The 16,676-nt window shown below is 43.3% G+C and overlaps 1 protein-coding gene across 3 annotated transcripts in view; it reads right to left on the reverse strand.

The window, feature by feature from the left end:
• Positions 1-16,676, reverse strand: part of gfra1a (gdnf family receptor alpha 1a) — a 122,853-nt gene that overhangs the window by 27,034 nt on the left and 79,143 nt on the right. For all 3 annotated transcript variants that reach the window (XM_074647323.1, XM_074647322.1, XM_074647324.1), the window contains one exon: positions 31-209. In XM_074647323.1, coding sequence (XP_074503424.1) covers positions 31-209 — 179 coding nt within the window. The remainder of the gene's footprint in view (positions 1-30; positions 210-16,676) is intronic.

Genomic DNA, 16,676 nt, shown 5'->3' on the forward strand with positions numbered 1-16,676 from the left:
TTTGATAAGCTCGTGTCAGAGGTGGCTTGCCTTGTCAAAGAACTGCCGCAGGGCCTTGTGGCACTTCCTCTTGTTGCAGACCTCAGCGGTGGAGACGCGGCTGGTGCACGGGCTGATGTAGGCCGAGCGGTACTTCTTACACGTGTCGTTCAGGTTGCACGCCTTGGCGGCGTTCAGACAGTTGTTCTCTCTGGCCACTGCAGGCTCGCCTAAAGACGGAGGAGAGGAGGAAGAGGAGAAGAACAAAGGGTGAGAAGGGAGCAGGAATCATCAAGATTGTGATGCTAATGGCTGCTTATTCAGTGTTTCATCAAAAAACAAACATTAGTGGATGAAAATGATCAAGAATATTCATGAAAACACGTGTGGTGCTTGAAGGTCAACCACTAGTCTTACCACTTACTTGATGGAATTTGCTCAGTTTTCATGGAGATGGTTTATTTCATGTGACCTGAGCATGGACTTTTGATCATGTGATAAGAGATGACATATCCTGCCTTAAAATGGGGTCGTGTTTAACACCAGAAGAGTCCATATGAACCCCCCCTCTTGTGGTATTCACGATCTCGTAAGAGGAAATTTTCTGAAAGCTCAGAGTTCACGAGTTGTGACGTGTTTGTTGACGTTGTCAGAAATGGCGGAGGCCATGGACGTATTTTATATAGTTTATATATAGTATAACATTTTTGGTGGGTGATAAGTTATATTATAACACAGCTGTGTTGAATACTTGATTCTGATTGGTCCATCACGGCGTTCAGCGGTCTGTAATTTCTGTATAGCAGACCGTTGCTATGTATAGCAGACCGTTGCTATGGGCGCAGCTCTGATGTCAGACTCTGGCGGACCGTTTTTGTGTCAAAATATTGACGCATCGGGCTCCACCGGCATTGGCCTGTCTGGGCTTCTTTCACAACATTGACCGGCTCGCTGCACATTATCCCTTACATATTGACATTTTAGTCGTTTTGCTTCATAATTTTGTCTGAGGAAAATGTTGATATTCCCAACAACCTCACCTTTTTCCCTCTGTCATTTCCTCTTCCACCTGCTTGCTAGCTTGCTAAATTGTCAGCCCCGACAGTAAGCGTCCACATTACCGTTGCCTAGCAGCAGTGATTTTAGTGATTTTTGTCATAACCACGAGTTCAAATGTTCCAATTTGAAGAGAGCAATAGGTCATGTGATAACAACTGAACCATCTCCATGAGGACGGAGCAACATCCATCAATTGTGAGGAACATCAAGAGGAAAAAAGTAGACGTGAATAGATATTTCTTGTCAAACTGTTCTTGTGTTCGTTGGGCCTTTTTCATTTTAACTTTCCACCACATTTCACTGAAATCTGTTCACAACTTTTAGACAAGCAGACTGGTCCAACCACGGCCCGATCAACCTGTCAGGGGTCCTGGGGGAACCTTTTGTAGTACCATATATAACATAGTGGGGCAGCTAAGCTGAAATATTCAGAACAATTGTGCATTTTGCAATAAATGCAACATATTTATGTGGTGAAGTTTGACCCTTTAGTGACCCTAAGATTAGCCAATAGCCTTAGTCGATATTGTATTTTAGTGGAACAAAATTCCCTGAAAAATTTGCAATTAATCAAATGACTTGCTTGAACTGATAACAATGAACCTTGAGGTCTGGGTCCTGAGGGCAGTTTTCTGCTTGGCCTAGTTGATAATCCAGCCTTGGGGGGCAAACCCTCGCTAAAGATACTTAATGCGTTTATGTAAAACATTTGCTCTCTAATATCTTTACACAGCACATGTAGAGTTCACCTACAGATCAGATCACCACAAAACAAAAGTAAGTCAACTCCCCGGAGCTGCAGCGTCTCCACCACAGACAGCGTCTCCACCACAGACAGCGTCTCCACCACAGACAGCGTCTCCACCACAGACAGCGTCTCCACCACAGACAGCGTCTCCACCACAGACAGACAGCAGCGTAATGATGTTTCCTCAAAACCAGCAGATAACCGCAGAAATACATCCTTTCTGTCTGTATCTGTCGGCTGATATGAATGTTTGTGTTCATGTCTATTCTGCATCTGTGCAAGTCTATGTGAGAGTGTTCATGCAAACTAAGAACACAAGACCCCGTTTACAGTCTCACTTCCTGTTTGGCCTGAATCAAACAGTGTGTATACAGTATGTGTGTGTTCCTGTAGTCATCAAAGTGTCCTGTCCGCCTGCACTAATTGCGTTGTGTTGTCCTCGATCCGCTGTCAATTAACATGTTCATAGACTTCACCCCCTGCTGCTCCCCCTCCTGCTTATTTGGGTGAAAATGTAGCAAAAACAGCATCTTTTTTTTCTCTAATTAACCAATTAAAACGGAGAAGGCCGGCGTGACAAACGTACAGAAGCGGTGGTGGTGGTGGTGGTGGTGGTGTTAGACAGCAGAGGAGAGTGTGTGTTGTGTTGTGATGGCAAATGGTGCTAACAAGATTCAACACATCAAGGGAAGAGAGGGGAGGAGAGAGGGAGGGAGGTTAAAAGGGAGACAGAAACATGATGGGGGAGTATGAGGTGATGATGTGGTGATGTATTAACTGGCAAACAGAGAGGATGATGTTTGTTCTACTACAGCAACGCTGTCTCCTTTAAAACTACGTTCATATACAGCTAAACTGCACTCAATTAGGTTTAGAGGGAAATGTATTCGCTCCTGGATTACAGTCGCAGTTTTAAACACGCGGTTAACGCTGTAAACTGAGACAAAACAAAACAAAAACGCAACAAAGCTGCTCGATTAGGTTTCGTAAAACATCATTGTTTGGCTGAAAATGACTATGTTTGTTACGTTATTAACAGGCTGTCAAAGTTAACACGATAATAATGCATTAATGCAAATTTGTTTTAACGCCACTAATTTCTTTAATGCATTAATGCAACTTGTGATATCGTTCTTTCGAAGGTTGTAGCGGGTTCAGTTTTAAAGCTAGAGTGAAGATACTGACAGCATATGAAACTAGAGAAAACTAAGTAATCCATTGGATTTTATGGCGGTAAAGCCATTTTACATCTTTTTATTCAATATTTATAAAAGATTTAAACATATAGCATATGTCAATAATCTTTGTAAACTTCTGGTTGCATTTGCTTTAAAGCTCCAACTAGTAAGATGCCCATCGCAAGTTCCCAGAATTCAAGCGAATGTTTAATGAACCAAAACCCCCAAAAGATTTAGTTTACAATTACAAAGCTGCTAATTCTTATATTTGAGGAAGTGAAACCAAAGAATCTTTGCTTGATGACGTACTTGAATAATTAATTGATAATATGAAATTGTCAAATAAATCTCTATGGATAGTAGTGAAGGTACTGGTATCACGGAATCCATCAGTACCAACCATGTCATACTAGCTTGTCATGAAGGAGGTTAAATAACGCTCCAACGTTACGCTAAATTTTGGCGAGGAAAAACTGCCATGTCCGTTTTCAAAGGGTGTTTTGTGTTGTTAATTGATTTACAATAATAAATATATACATACATTTGCATAAAGCAACATATCTGTCCACTCCCATGTTGATAAGAGTATTAAATACTTGACAAATCTCCCTTTAAGGTTCATTTTGAACAGATAAAAAAATATGTGATTAATGTAATTAAATATTTAAATCGATTAACAGCCATATTCTAAATATATTTTTGTCACACAGCAGTGCTGCAATCTGCCATTTCAGCTTTAAACATTTGGAGGAAGCTGCTGCAGCTGAAAAGTTGAGCCTCTTTATCAGTAATGACAGTTGCATGGTAGCGTTGATGAGGTTTGGGGATGTTTCTGTTTTCCTCTGCATCTCACAACAACACAACTTTTCTCATTCCTCCATCACTTCAAAAAACCCTCTCAGACACCTCCACTCCCGCTGCATCCCTCCCCTCACGTCCGCCTTCAATTTCCTCCTTCCTCTTTTCCCTCCGTCTGTCTTCTTCTCTTTGGATCAGTGCGTTTGGGGATCAGACACATGAACTTCATACATTTTATTTTTTTTTCTTCGCTTCCTTCAGCTGCCTCAGATCGACTTACTGACTCTCATCTGTTAACCCTGCAGTTGTCCCCTGGGCAGCTGGGCGAGGTTGCTGTTTTCATGTGTTTATGTTTGACTCTCTTAGTATAATTTTCCTCGTTTGAAAGGACTTGATCAATAGTGCATCCATGTTTAATGTCGGCATGCTATAAGACCCCGTGGTGTTATGAAGGTTGGGAGGCTCACCCCCCAAAGATCCAGAAACTGGGCTGCAGTTTATCTTCTTTCACTGCCAAATTTATTTTTTAAAAACAGATTGCTTCTTTTCTTTCAACAGTTATAGATGTTTCTGAATGAGCAGCTACATCAAGGATTGTTAATGATAGAAGAAGATCCTTTGAGGTCGAAGCCGGTTGATATTTTAACCATTATGTGTGACTATAAAGGCTTTTAATGTACCTTTTATTGCTTGAAGGGCATTTACTTTTCTGAGACCATTTAGTTTTTCCATCTTCAAGAGCACCTTAAAAGGACTGTTCGACCCCAAAATCAAAAATACATATTTTTTATCTTACTTGCGGCTCTATTTATCATATTGGATTGTTTTGGTGTGAGTTGCTGAGTGTTGGAGGTATCGACCGCAGAGATGCCTTTTCTCCAATATAATGAAACTAGATGGCCAACGGCTTGTGGTGCTCAAAGTGCCAAAAAAAATACATTTGACAAACTCGACAGTAATTCACCATATTCACATGTGGGGCCATTTTGCTCTTACGTCACGCTCAGGGTGGGAAGGATCTCCGTAAACTAGTCAGGCAGCTATATACTGTAGCTATGGTGAAGTGGTCCAAACATTTGACTTGTGTAGCCCGGCCAAGTGTTGAAACAATCAAATGTGGACAGATAAGTCTGGAAAGATCCCCAAAAGAATCCAAACAAAGAGATACAGCAACTGGACTGCAGGTTAGACAACTGGACAACAAGGTCTGTGGAATATCTGATTAACCGGGTCATGATTTCTGGAAAGAGATGTTGCTGTTGACTTTTTCAAAATGTATTCTTTTGGCGCTTCGAGAAGCCATCTAGTTCCATTATATTGGAGAGAAGGCAGACATCTCTACGGCCGATATCTCCAACACTCGGCTACTCACACCAAAACAATCTGGACTGATAAACAGCGCTACGGGTAATAGCGGGTTCAGACTACACAATATCAGCCCAATTATAGCCCGACACGGCCGTCGTAGGGTGTCGACTCGGATCGGGAACGATAAATGACTGTCGTGTGCGACAATCGAACATTTTATCTCGTGTAGTGTGTCATAGTACACGACAATCGACGTTGCGTCTGGGATGCCTCACGACGCCCCAACAGAAAGTCTAGCATGTTTGATTTATTTTTTTTTTGCTTTGCACAACGTGTTCCGTCACGGCCGTGAATTTTACCGGCTGAGCACAGACGCGCACAGCTGTAAACAGAAGCACATGGCTACTTATTATGCAGAATGATGTCATCGAACCCTCCCAGCGCAACTGCTGCCAGACCTCGCGGTAGGATATTTAATCTAGGTTGTGTCAGAGTGGAAAACACCGCCGCCTTTGCATCTTTGCGCATGAAGCATCCCGTTGCACGCCCGCTTTTACTTCTCCCTGAAGCCTCGTGGGCCGCTTTACGTGGTCGGGCCCGGGGGCTCGAGCCCCGGTAAACCCGTATATTAAGACGGCAGTGCCTTGAGAGTGTGTATTGTCGGAACAACAGGGGATTTACGTGTAGTCTGTCATGTGTCGCGGCCAAGTCACGACAAGAATTTATGACTCTCAATCGTCTAATCTGACATAGCGACCAACGTAACCGTCTGATCCTGGCATAAGAGGAAAAATATGTAGTTTTGATTTTGGGGTTGAACTGTCCCTTTAAGGACTCCTGGACTTCATGTACAGTAGGCTAGGCTACGTGAAGCTGATTAAGTACTTGGCCTCTGCTTTCTGTTTATATCAAGAGTTTTGCTCTGACGTAAACTTGTCTAAGCATTTTGGACATGATCTCCCCAAATACATTTTTTCTTACAAGACAACAACTGATGACAGTGTACCTGAAACCGTCTCCTAAATAAATAATAATGATGTTATATATTTTATATGAGTAAACTCCCTGGGTTGCCTTCCAGTCTTTGCCAGAGCGCCACAACTTTATCTGTGAGTTGCTTTATTTCCAACCTCGGCGAGGTGGGAGTCCCAACCAACCTGCGCCCCTAGTGTCAGCAAATACATAAGCTGAACTCCCCCTGCACTCCTGGCAGATGGTATTGTCTCTCAACCACACACACAGTAACACACACACACACACACACAGTGCATGGTCTGACAGGGCCCACACAGGGCTGTGGCCGGGGCCATCTGGAGGCCTGGTAGGGGGAACGAGGCCCCCCCGAGTGGCTCATGTTTCCGATTCAGCCTCAAATTGATTATCATGTCGCCTGTTTCCTCCAGTCCCGCTGCCCTCCCGACCGCCACCCCCCCGCCTAATTTCAATTACTGTGGGACGCCACGGGGTCGAATCCTGACCTCACCCGCCTCTGTACCCCGCTATGTACCCTCTCTCCTCATCCATTCTCCTCTCTTCTTCCCTTCCTCCTCTTCTCTTTGCTCCTCTTTCATGTCTTTATCATGCTGTTCTGGGTGTCTTCCAATCATTACCTCCTTTCCTCTGCCTCCATCATCATTATCCATCTCTAAACTTCTCTCTTGTGGCTCCCCCATCTCTCTGGTTTCTTCCTGTCCCTCTCCTCCCCTCTGCCATCTGTCCTTTACTTTTTCTCTGAAGCAAAGTGGAGTCATTAAACGTCCTTCAGTGGCCTTTCGATCATTGTTCAAAACTCCCATCGGCTCCCACGAGCGTCAACATTCATAGAGTCGACATTTGAAGTAGTGGTGGGAAAAAAAACGATTCAGCTATGTATCGTTATTTTTTTTTAATGATTTTGTAATCATCCGTCGACCAAAACAAACCGCAGCGAGCAAAAATGAGAAAGTAGAAAACGTTGGAGGATCTGCGTGGATACGACCTGCACCCTCACATGTTAAATCCAGCGTGGTAAACACTACACATCCAGTAAAGGATGGAAACACTTTGGGTTTCACACATTGACAGGAAAAGCAGAGCTAGACATCACGGCTAAAGCCACATGCTAACTCTGTCACGGAGAGGAAACGTTATCGTATCGCGATAACGTGGCGGTCGAGCCGGCCGTCGCTGTCGTCTCCGTGGTCAAATGGGCTGACGCTACGACTGTAGAGCACCCAGATACTGACATTTATGTTAGATGCATTGAAACGGCCCCGATGGAGCTGACCATGGATGGATAAAGAGAACGGAGCTGACGGCAGAGCTAGAGACCACCTTGGAGAAGTTAGCGGAAGTAGACACGTGGGACTACGTCCGGTTTTTCAAAATAAGGTGTTAAAAAAGAGAATTGTATATACAAAATACATCTATGGAAATAAGATTGATTGGATTATATTCACCAGAAGTATAAAACATTACATGTCCCTTATAAATTAAAAAGAAAATACCACTAATTTGTGAGGGAGATGTATTAATAAATCCTGACAATGGCTGATATATTTGACTTCAGGACATCTTACACTACATACATGCTGAAATTCAAACATTTTTACTGGTTTAATTAAGATGTTTTCCAAAGTAAAAGTCCCTAGAAGTGTATTATTCACCTTTTTCCCATGGTCTAGTGTTAAAAAGTGAACAAAAATCGCAATTAATAACTTAAAAATCTTAATACAAATCAAATCGCCACCCAAGTATCGTGATGGTATCGTAACGTAACTCATAATGCAGTTTTGTTGTGTTGGAACATATTTTTTAGGTGACAGGGCTGGTTTTCTATGTTGTTGTCATTGATGTGACCATGCTATTGTCCTCGCCATGAGCCTTGCTATTGTTACAGAATGCAACTGTCCTTGTTATAGCTATTTTAAATATGTCATACCGCTGTCCCAGCAGTTTGTCATTGTCTTTTTTACAGCAGCCACACAGAGCCCATCACTGCAGTTCATCCAGGCCAATGGAGGGTCAGCGGGGGGGGAAACAGGGAGCTCTTGACAGGTGTGTTTGTTTCCACTGCTCATAGCTGAGCAGCAGTGGAAACAGCAGCGGCTGCGTGCTGTGCCACTGACTATAATTCACAGCCTCTTTGTTTGCTATGTACAATAAATGTGGAGGGATTTGTCCTGGTGGCGTGGCTGCAGGGGATTACTGAACAAACATGCTGACACCCAGGAGTAACTAAAGGGGACACGCTGCATAGACGGAGCAATTAAATGGCTATAAATTTAGCATTCAGCTGTGTTATATGCTACCAGGCTGTGCTCTCAAACTGCAGCTGCAAGGAAGTAGAGCTAAAACAATTAGTCAATTAATCTCTTAGTCTATTGATAGAGAATCATTTGACAATTTTAGATTATCAATTAATTATTCAAGTATGCCATCAAGCAAAAATTTGGTTTCAGCTCCTCAAATATAAGAAATAGCAGCTTATAATTGTAAATTAAATATTTTGGGGTTTTGGGCCGTTAAAAATACACTTGAATTCTGTGAACTTGCGATGGGCAGTTTACTAGTTTTTAGCAGGTTTAGGTCTGTTATTTGTCATACAGTCGGTCTTGATTTAGAGATGTGGCATTTACTTTTTATCCCCCATTAGAACTTGTATAAATTGTAAACTAAATTTGTCCTGTCTTCGTCTGCAAACATCTTGATTATTCATTGTGTAAATTACTTTTCCTTGCACCTCCTTCCCACTTTGAGAAATTACAGCACAGTCAGATTCAATAGAAAAATCTAACATAATAAACAAGGCCCGGGGTCTCCTCTCTGCGAATCTGCTCTCTCTGTGTTGATTATCAGTGGTGAGTTACACTGTCATCCGCTTTAATGGGCTCCACGCTTGAAAGTGCAAAGACAAGCAGAAATGGAGAGAGTGTGAGCTGCAAGAAGAGAAGTGAAGAGAGAGCCTCGAGGTTTACTCATCTTTCTTTCTAAACACTCGATGTCTTTCTTTCTTTCTTTCTGATTCCCTCTTCTTCCCCTCACTCACTGTGTGGTTAATAATCTCTCCCCCCCCCCCCTCCCTCTTCCTCCAAACGCTGTCCCAGTGCAATAAAGCCACATGGCACTCGGTGCAGCAAACACCATAACTCACAGTTCCTAGTAATTGATCCCTGTAGTGCAACAGTCTCTCTTTCCCTTTCCCACTACTCCATCTATATCCCTTCCCCTTCCATCACCTCTCTGCCATCTCCACCAACATTTTCCCTCCATTGAATTCATTAAGCTTTATTGGCAAAAAGTCCAATAAAAATCTGCCAAAGACAATTATTTCTCACATTAGCCGCCTTCCATTTCCACTCTCTTGACATCACATCCCATAGCGACGTTAGACTTCTCCCTCCGCCAACAAACCCCTTCACCTCGTCCATCCGTCCTTGCTCCAAAACTACTTGTTTAGGTTTAGGCGCCAAACTACTTGGTTAGGTTTAGGTACTAAAACTACTTGCCTAGGTTTAGGCGCAAAAACTACTTGGTTAGGTTTAGATACAAAAAATACTTGCGCCAAAACTACATGGTTAGGTTTAGGCACTAAAATACTTGGTTAGGTTTAGGCACTAAAATACTTGGTTAGGTTTAGGGACTAAAACTACTTGCGCCAAAACTACATGCTCAAGTTTAGGCACTAAAACTACCTGTGCCAAAAGTACCTGGTTAGGTTTAGGTGCCAAAACTACTTGGCTAGGTTTAGGCACAAAAACTACTTGTGCCAAAACTACTTGGTCAGGTTTCGACAACAAAAACTACTTGCGCCAGAACTACGTGTTTAGGTTTAGGCACCAAAAGTACTTGCACCAAAACTACTTGGTTAGGTTTAGGCACTAAAACTGCTTGGTTAGGTTTAGGCACAACAACTACTTGGTTAGGTTTAGGTGCCAAACTGTTTGGCTAGGTTTAGGCACTCAAACTGCTTAGCTAAGTTTAGGCACTAAAACTACTTGGTTAGGCACCAAAACAACTTGATTAGTTTTAGGCGCCAAAACTACTTGTTTTTGTGCACTTTGTGCATTTAATGGTGTAAAACTAAAGTCTAACTTCTTACCTTTCTAATAATTTACTTTAGCTTTGTCCTTACCAGAGTTGGCAAAAGGACGCTAACGCTAATCTTCCCCTTCCATCACCTCTCTGCCATCTCCCCCTACATTTTCCCTCCATTGAATTCATTTAGCTTTACTGGCACAAAGTCCAATAAAAATCTGCCAAAGACAATTATTTCTGTTTTCCATTAGCTGCCTTCCATTTCCACTCTCTTGACATCACATCCTATAGCAGTGTTACACTCCTCCCTCTGCCAACAAACCCCTTCACCTCGTCCCATCCATCCTGATTCACTAATATTTCAAGCCAGGTCTCGACTGAAGTGCTTACCTGAATACATCACACTTTCGGCGTCTCATCAGCTATTCCAATTTCATACATGAAACTTGCCTGAAATTTCATTTTTGGTCCAAATTGCTCGCCCTCAAACCTGTGATTATGCGCGCTGGAACTGATGGAGGAGCAGGAATACAACCCCTTCAGCAAATCCTGTGTGTTGGCAAAAAAGTTTCCCTCCTCTCAGCTTTATGTTGGCCGTCTATCCCATCACAAACGTATTCCCGTTTGATCTCCTCCGGTCTACCTTGTAATATCAACAAGCTATTAGCTGTATGCCTCTCATAGCTGAGTGGTTACCTTCAACACCTCTGGAGCTAGATGTACCCCCCCGCTGGCTTGAATCCCAGCTGAGTTTCTCTCCTGTGATTCCTTTACTCTAACTAAGCGCTAAAGAGTTCATATTAAAATACTCTTCCCTTTCCCTGTTTTGCTCAAAAATGTGTTGATATTAGATTGGCATCATTTGGGTTTGCTCAAAACACCCAGAGCAATCCCACTGACATGTCGTCATTCACTTTTCACAATTCAGAAATCATTCTGGGGACCATTGAAATTAGCTACAGAGCAAACAATCACTAAAGCAAACAAGCTGGAGAGCTAAACTTTGAGTGAGCTCTCCAAGTAGGTCTATCTGCATGTGCACAGTACCAGAGGACATGCTTACTACATGACACGCCCTTGAAACGGTCGCACTTTGGTTAGGTTTAGGCACCAAAACTACTTGCTTAGGTTTAGGCGGCAAAGCTACTTGCTTAGGTTTAGGCGGCAAAACTACTTGGCTAGATTTAGGCACAAAAACTACTTGGCTAGGTTTCGGCGTAAAAACAACTTGCGTCAAAACTACTTGGTTAGGTTGAGGTACCAAAACCACTTGGTTAGGTTTAGGCTCCAAAATTACTTGGTTAGGTTTAGGTGCCAAAATTACTTGGCTAGGTTTAGTGGTAAAAACTACTTGTGTCGAAAATATTTGGCTAGGTTTAGGTGCCAAAACTAGGTTTAGGCACAAAAAGTACTTATGCCAAAACTACTTGGTTAGGTTAAGGTGCCAAAATTACTTGCTTAGGTTTAGGCACAAAAACTACTTGCTTAAGTTAAGGCACAAGAATCTACTTTTTCCAAAACTACTTGGTTAAATTGAGGCACCAAAGCTACTAGTTTAGGTTTAGGAGATTTGTGACTTTAGGCTATGCTGATATAGGACTCTGGGACAAGCCTGGAAGACTAAACTTCATGCAGTTCACACATGCTGTGTTTGAACCAGATGTAGCCGACTGTAGCACATTCAACAGACCAAAACCAAGACGAAGAGGAAGAAAACATTCAACAAAGGAGAGAGGAGAGTGTGTGAGGGGGAGGAGGGAGAGAATCGCTTTGGCTCTCCACAGTTATGAATCTCCAGCGAGGCCTGTTTCATTACCCGTCTGCCAGTGTGGAGATCAGCCGGTAAGAGCAGGCCCTGTGGGGCTGCAGCAGAAATATATGGCTCTTTAATAATCTCCACAAACACATTCCAGTACAGTATAGTACAGTGTACCGCCCCCACACTGCTCCCCGGCTGTCCGGAGCCGGCTCCCTGCTCACTGTGTCTACACTCCTACATCACGTCCTCTGACTTCAAGTCTGCAGCAAACACATGATCTTCTTTTTCAGATTTCTTTTTTAGATTTGACAATTTTTATATCACCAGAAAGTCAAACATGTTGTTGAGGAATATGGTTGTTTTTGTTTTTTCCCTGTTTGTTCAAAGTATGCTGAAAGTGCTGGGCTGAAACAACACGTTCACTTCTTTTGTTTGTGAGGTAGCTCACACTTACAGTACAGGTGCATCTCGCTCAACACCATCAGCAAAGGAAGACAAGAGGATTTACCTGACGACAGATGCTGTGAAATCTGCCTCTCTTATTAAAGACCCCTCCAGTGCATTTTGGTTTTTCTATGTTTCATTTTTATTTGCTTCATTCCCTGACTAAGTTGATTAGCCACACTGTTTGCCAAAATGTTTTTGACAAATTACTTATTTTTGTGCTCAAAGTATACCTGAATTGTATCCTAATTGCTCTTTAGCCTGTATTCTATCATTTGTGCAGCTTCAGTTCAGTCACAAGCAGCACCATGAATAAAATTCAGATCGATACTGAAGGACGAGAGTGTCACTCCAGCTGCAGAGAGAGAGAGAGAGAGACTGATACTGTTGAGTCTGAATGAATAGATCAGGAGGCTTACCAGCAGTCAGATCTGACAAACAAACAAAACGGCACTCTGTTCTTAATCTTCCAGCCTGACAGAACTTTCTCAACCTGAATGAGAATAATTTATGGATCCGTCTCAGAGGATCCAGACGGATATTAGGGATGCGCTTTTCAAGCAAAATTACTATTCGATATTCACTAGGAACTAGTCGACATGCATACGAGACACAGTGGGGGGAAACGGCATGTGGGGTCGCCACATTTTCCCATCTAACGTTATGAATTAAGGGTTTATTTTTACCATATTGATGGAACATTGGAAGAGACCAGTGGAAGATGGTTTTGGTGAGTTTTATGTTGTTTTTGTCAGTGTTTTACATTGTTCCACCGCTCGAACAGCTGATCTACCAGCTGAAACTACGGGGGATAGTCGGTGAGCGTCCGTCGGTCTAGTTTTTGCGGTTTGTCCCGCACCGTCGGCTTTAGTCTGCCAGTGTTGGATGTTTTTTGGCAGATTCAGCATGTCGAATCGGCGGTGGAGCTCGTCAGTGAAAGAAATCACTCTGATTGGTTGTTCAGCTTAAACAAGTCAGTGCATGAGAAGAGAAACGGAAGTGAGGAAAGCGAGCCAACGAGTAAAGTCAAGAGGACAAAACACACAAGACTCTTCTCATGTTTCATCTTCATCTCATCTGATCGTTCCAACACACGGACATTTTCACAGCGACATGAACATCTGGAATGAAGCTAAGTGCTGAGTGAGAGCGGTGTGAAAATTAGTTTCATGTACGTATCATAACAACGGCTTGTACATCTGCCGTCCTCGGTCCTCCTGTTTCCCTTTTTGAATGATGAATTCAGACTACCGCCACCTGCTGGTGTGGAGAGTCATTTCCTCTCATGCAGGCAAAGAACGTACGTGCTAACTGGCTGTCGGCTGTAGTCTTTGCGGTGTGTTCGAGTAAAACCTTTTGGCCAAAACAAAGGTGAAGTGAGGCGACTCAAAGTTCGGCCTTCGTCGCCGCTAGATCTTTGATGTCGGCTTGGTGTGTCCCCAGCTTAAGAGCTGTATGTAGTTAAACTGGTGCTCTAATATTTAATTACTCATGAGTACATGCAGTATTTTATTCAACATAGCGCAATCCAGTGTCCGATCCTTCCTGAATAAATAAAGCCTGATTTTGTACTATAAGCATGTCGCCCTCAGGAGTCTTATCTGTTGTCTAGAGTACTTTGACAAGTTACATGTGGTTGTCGAGTTTTATCCACCTGCCAGCTGTCAATCATCTCCTCCAGCTCCTGTCACTCTTCTTCATATGCAGACTGGATGTGATTACAGCTGGCAGGGTCAAAGGTTACGTCAGAGAGAAGACGCTTCACACTGAACTCATCTCTGGGTTATCTTTCTTAGCTTATGGCTGAGTGGGTGTTCCCATTTGAAAACACCCTGGAAAATAACGACCTTTAGAACTATACAACAAACACTACTACTAAGATTTTCATTCTCAATACACCAGATCCAAACCGCTATCTTGATGTGGCTCTCAGCACCTCCAAGCTAATGCATCATCTCACCCAGCTGCCACCTTCATATCTGGACAATCCCCTCAGCCCCCATTTCCTCCTGTTTAATATATCCAGCCATTCTGTCTCCACATGTCCCAATGGTCCCCAGCTCAAATCGCCTGTCCCTGCTCCCCGGCCTCCAATATCTCCCGGCCCTTCTGCCGCCGCCGTCCCCCACCTGTGGTCCCTGTCTGAACATCAAACAGTCCGCCGTGGAGATGGATGTGGACATCTAACAACTGGATGGCCTGTGTACTCCTGGGTGAGTACAAGTTGCGGCACGAGCACACGGCGCATAATTGTATTCAGTGGCTCACCTCCGAGTCTGTCAGATTGATTTACAACAGTGGCAGCCGTGTGCCAATGAATTTGTTACGCAGCCGGGAGCAGAGCGGAGCTGGGGTTGGGGGGGGGGGGGGGAGTTATTGTTGGTCCATAATTAGTCCTGCTGGTGCCCTTTCAGGTGTGTATGTGTGAGCGAGTGGTGAAGACGTAGAGGAAGAGATAGTGAAGAAGCCAAAAGGACAGGCAGAAAGGGGACAAGGGTTACATACTACTGAGGACCGCAGCATGCAGTATACAGGACACACTGCACACTGCGTTCCTCAGTAGTATGAAACAGTTAAAGGGATGTATTTTGCAGTATGCTAGACCAGGCTTTAGCCTTTAAACCAGCTCTTAAAGGGACTCAATGTTGTTAACAGTGACACTTGTGGCCGTAAAGTCAACGACAGTCAGCGTCCTGTTGCTCGCGCTACGTAGTCGCGAGCGAGCATCGGTCAAAACAGTGAGGCGACGCACACAGGAGTGAACGTGATTGATAGACTAAAACCACAATATCCTTATATATTTCACATGCTTTGACCTGTCCAATAGGAATTTTGCCAGCTCGGGGTTCGTTTAGATACCTTAAACTGAACAAAGCTCCCTCCATGAATCGAAGGACCCACCGATGTTGATCCTAGTTTTCGCCCGACGTCGGTCACATTCCTGTTTTGCCAGACGGGCTTCACCAGATAGAGCTTTTGTTGTTTTTGTGCGTCCGTGGAGTTTGTGTTGGAGTCTGATTTGTGGTGGAGGCTGGTCGTTTGTTTACATTAGCGGACTAACTTTCTAACTTATCGTTAGCTCTCCCTGTAGCTGCACTGAAGAGAGTAGGCACACGCAAGTGCGCATGACATCACATCCGCTGGGACACCGGCCCGAGTCCTTCACATTGAAAGCGGTCTACAGGCTGATAGAGGAAACATAGAAATTTGACAAAGGTCTCGTTTTATAGGTTACGGTTACAACCTTTTCCCTCATTTTCAATAAAAAACGATTTATACGTGTAAAAAGTTACATACAGTCCTTTTAAAGCACTGGACAAAAAAGTGAACTCATACCACTATTGCAATATCATTGAACAATACAACTTATTGCAAATGTTCGATTCGCCATCTAGTATCGTAAAACTGCCAATATTCAAACACAATTGATTTTAGTGATGAAATAGCTACGAAAAATGTAAAAAATAACATGCCTTTTTTGCTGCTGTTGTTGTTGTTGTGACCATAGCCTGTACCGATCCAGCGCTTTACATTGTGGGATACAGTAGGTGAGGTAAACTGGTCCGATGCATACTGGAGATTTTGCTTTTGTTTGCATACTGCATACTACATGCTACTTTATGGCCGAATCAGTACGTACTACTAGTATAGTATGTGGTTTTGAATACAGCCAGAGTTCCCAATAAACAGCAAACTGTTGACACCGTCAGCACTTTAGCTGACCACAGAAACAGAGAAAAGATTTCTTTTCTCATCCAGTCTAAAAAGCTCATCAATAAAAACCATCAGCACACTCCCCATCACTCCAGATCTCAGTTTGCTTCCATCAGCCGTCTCTCTTCTTTTATTCGACCACTAAAACAGAGTGAAATCTGTGCAGCTTTTCCGTTATGACAGGAGGAGGTGATGGCTGCAGAAAGCAATCTGGCAGCCGGGCAGGACGTTCAGATCGATACTGAAGGACGACGGCGCAGTCAGTTAACGCCGAACTCCAGCGAGAGAGACACACTGTCACTGTCGAGTCTTAATAAATAGATCAGCGGGATTACCAGCAGTCAGATCTGACAACTAACGCTACGCTCATTTTAATCTTCCAGCCTGACAGAACTTTCTTAACCTGAATGAGAAACAGGTAATAATGTATGGATCTGTCTCGGAGGATCAGATGATACACTCAAAGATAAAAGTTAGAGACAGGACCAGAGGACTTTGGGTGTTTAAACGCCCTGAAGCAAGACACTGAATCCCTAAGTCAAACCTACGCTCTAATATCTAATTACTCATGAATAAATGCAATGATTTTATTCTAACATAGCACAACCCAGTGTGGTGATCCTTCAGGAATAGACCACTAAATAAAGCCTGATTTTGTTCTATAAGCATGTCG

This window comes from Sebastes fasciatus, chromosome 9, assembly GCF_043250625.1.
Source record: "Sebastes fasciatus isolate fSebFas1 chromosome 9, fSebFas1.pri, whole genome shotgun sequence".
Lineage (NCBI taxonomy): Eukaryota > Metazoa > Chordata > Actinopteri > Perciformes > Sebastidae > Sebastes > Sebastes fasciatus.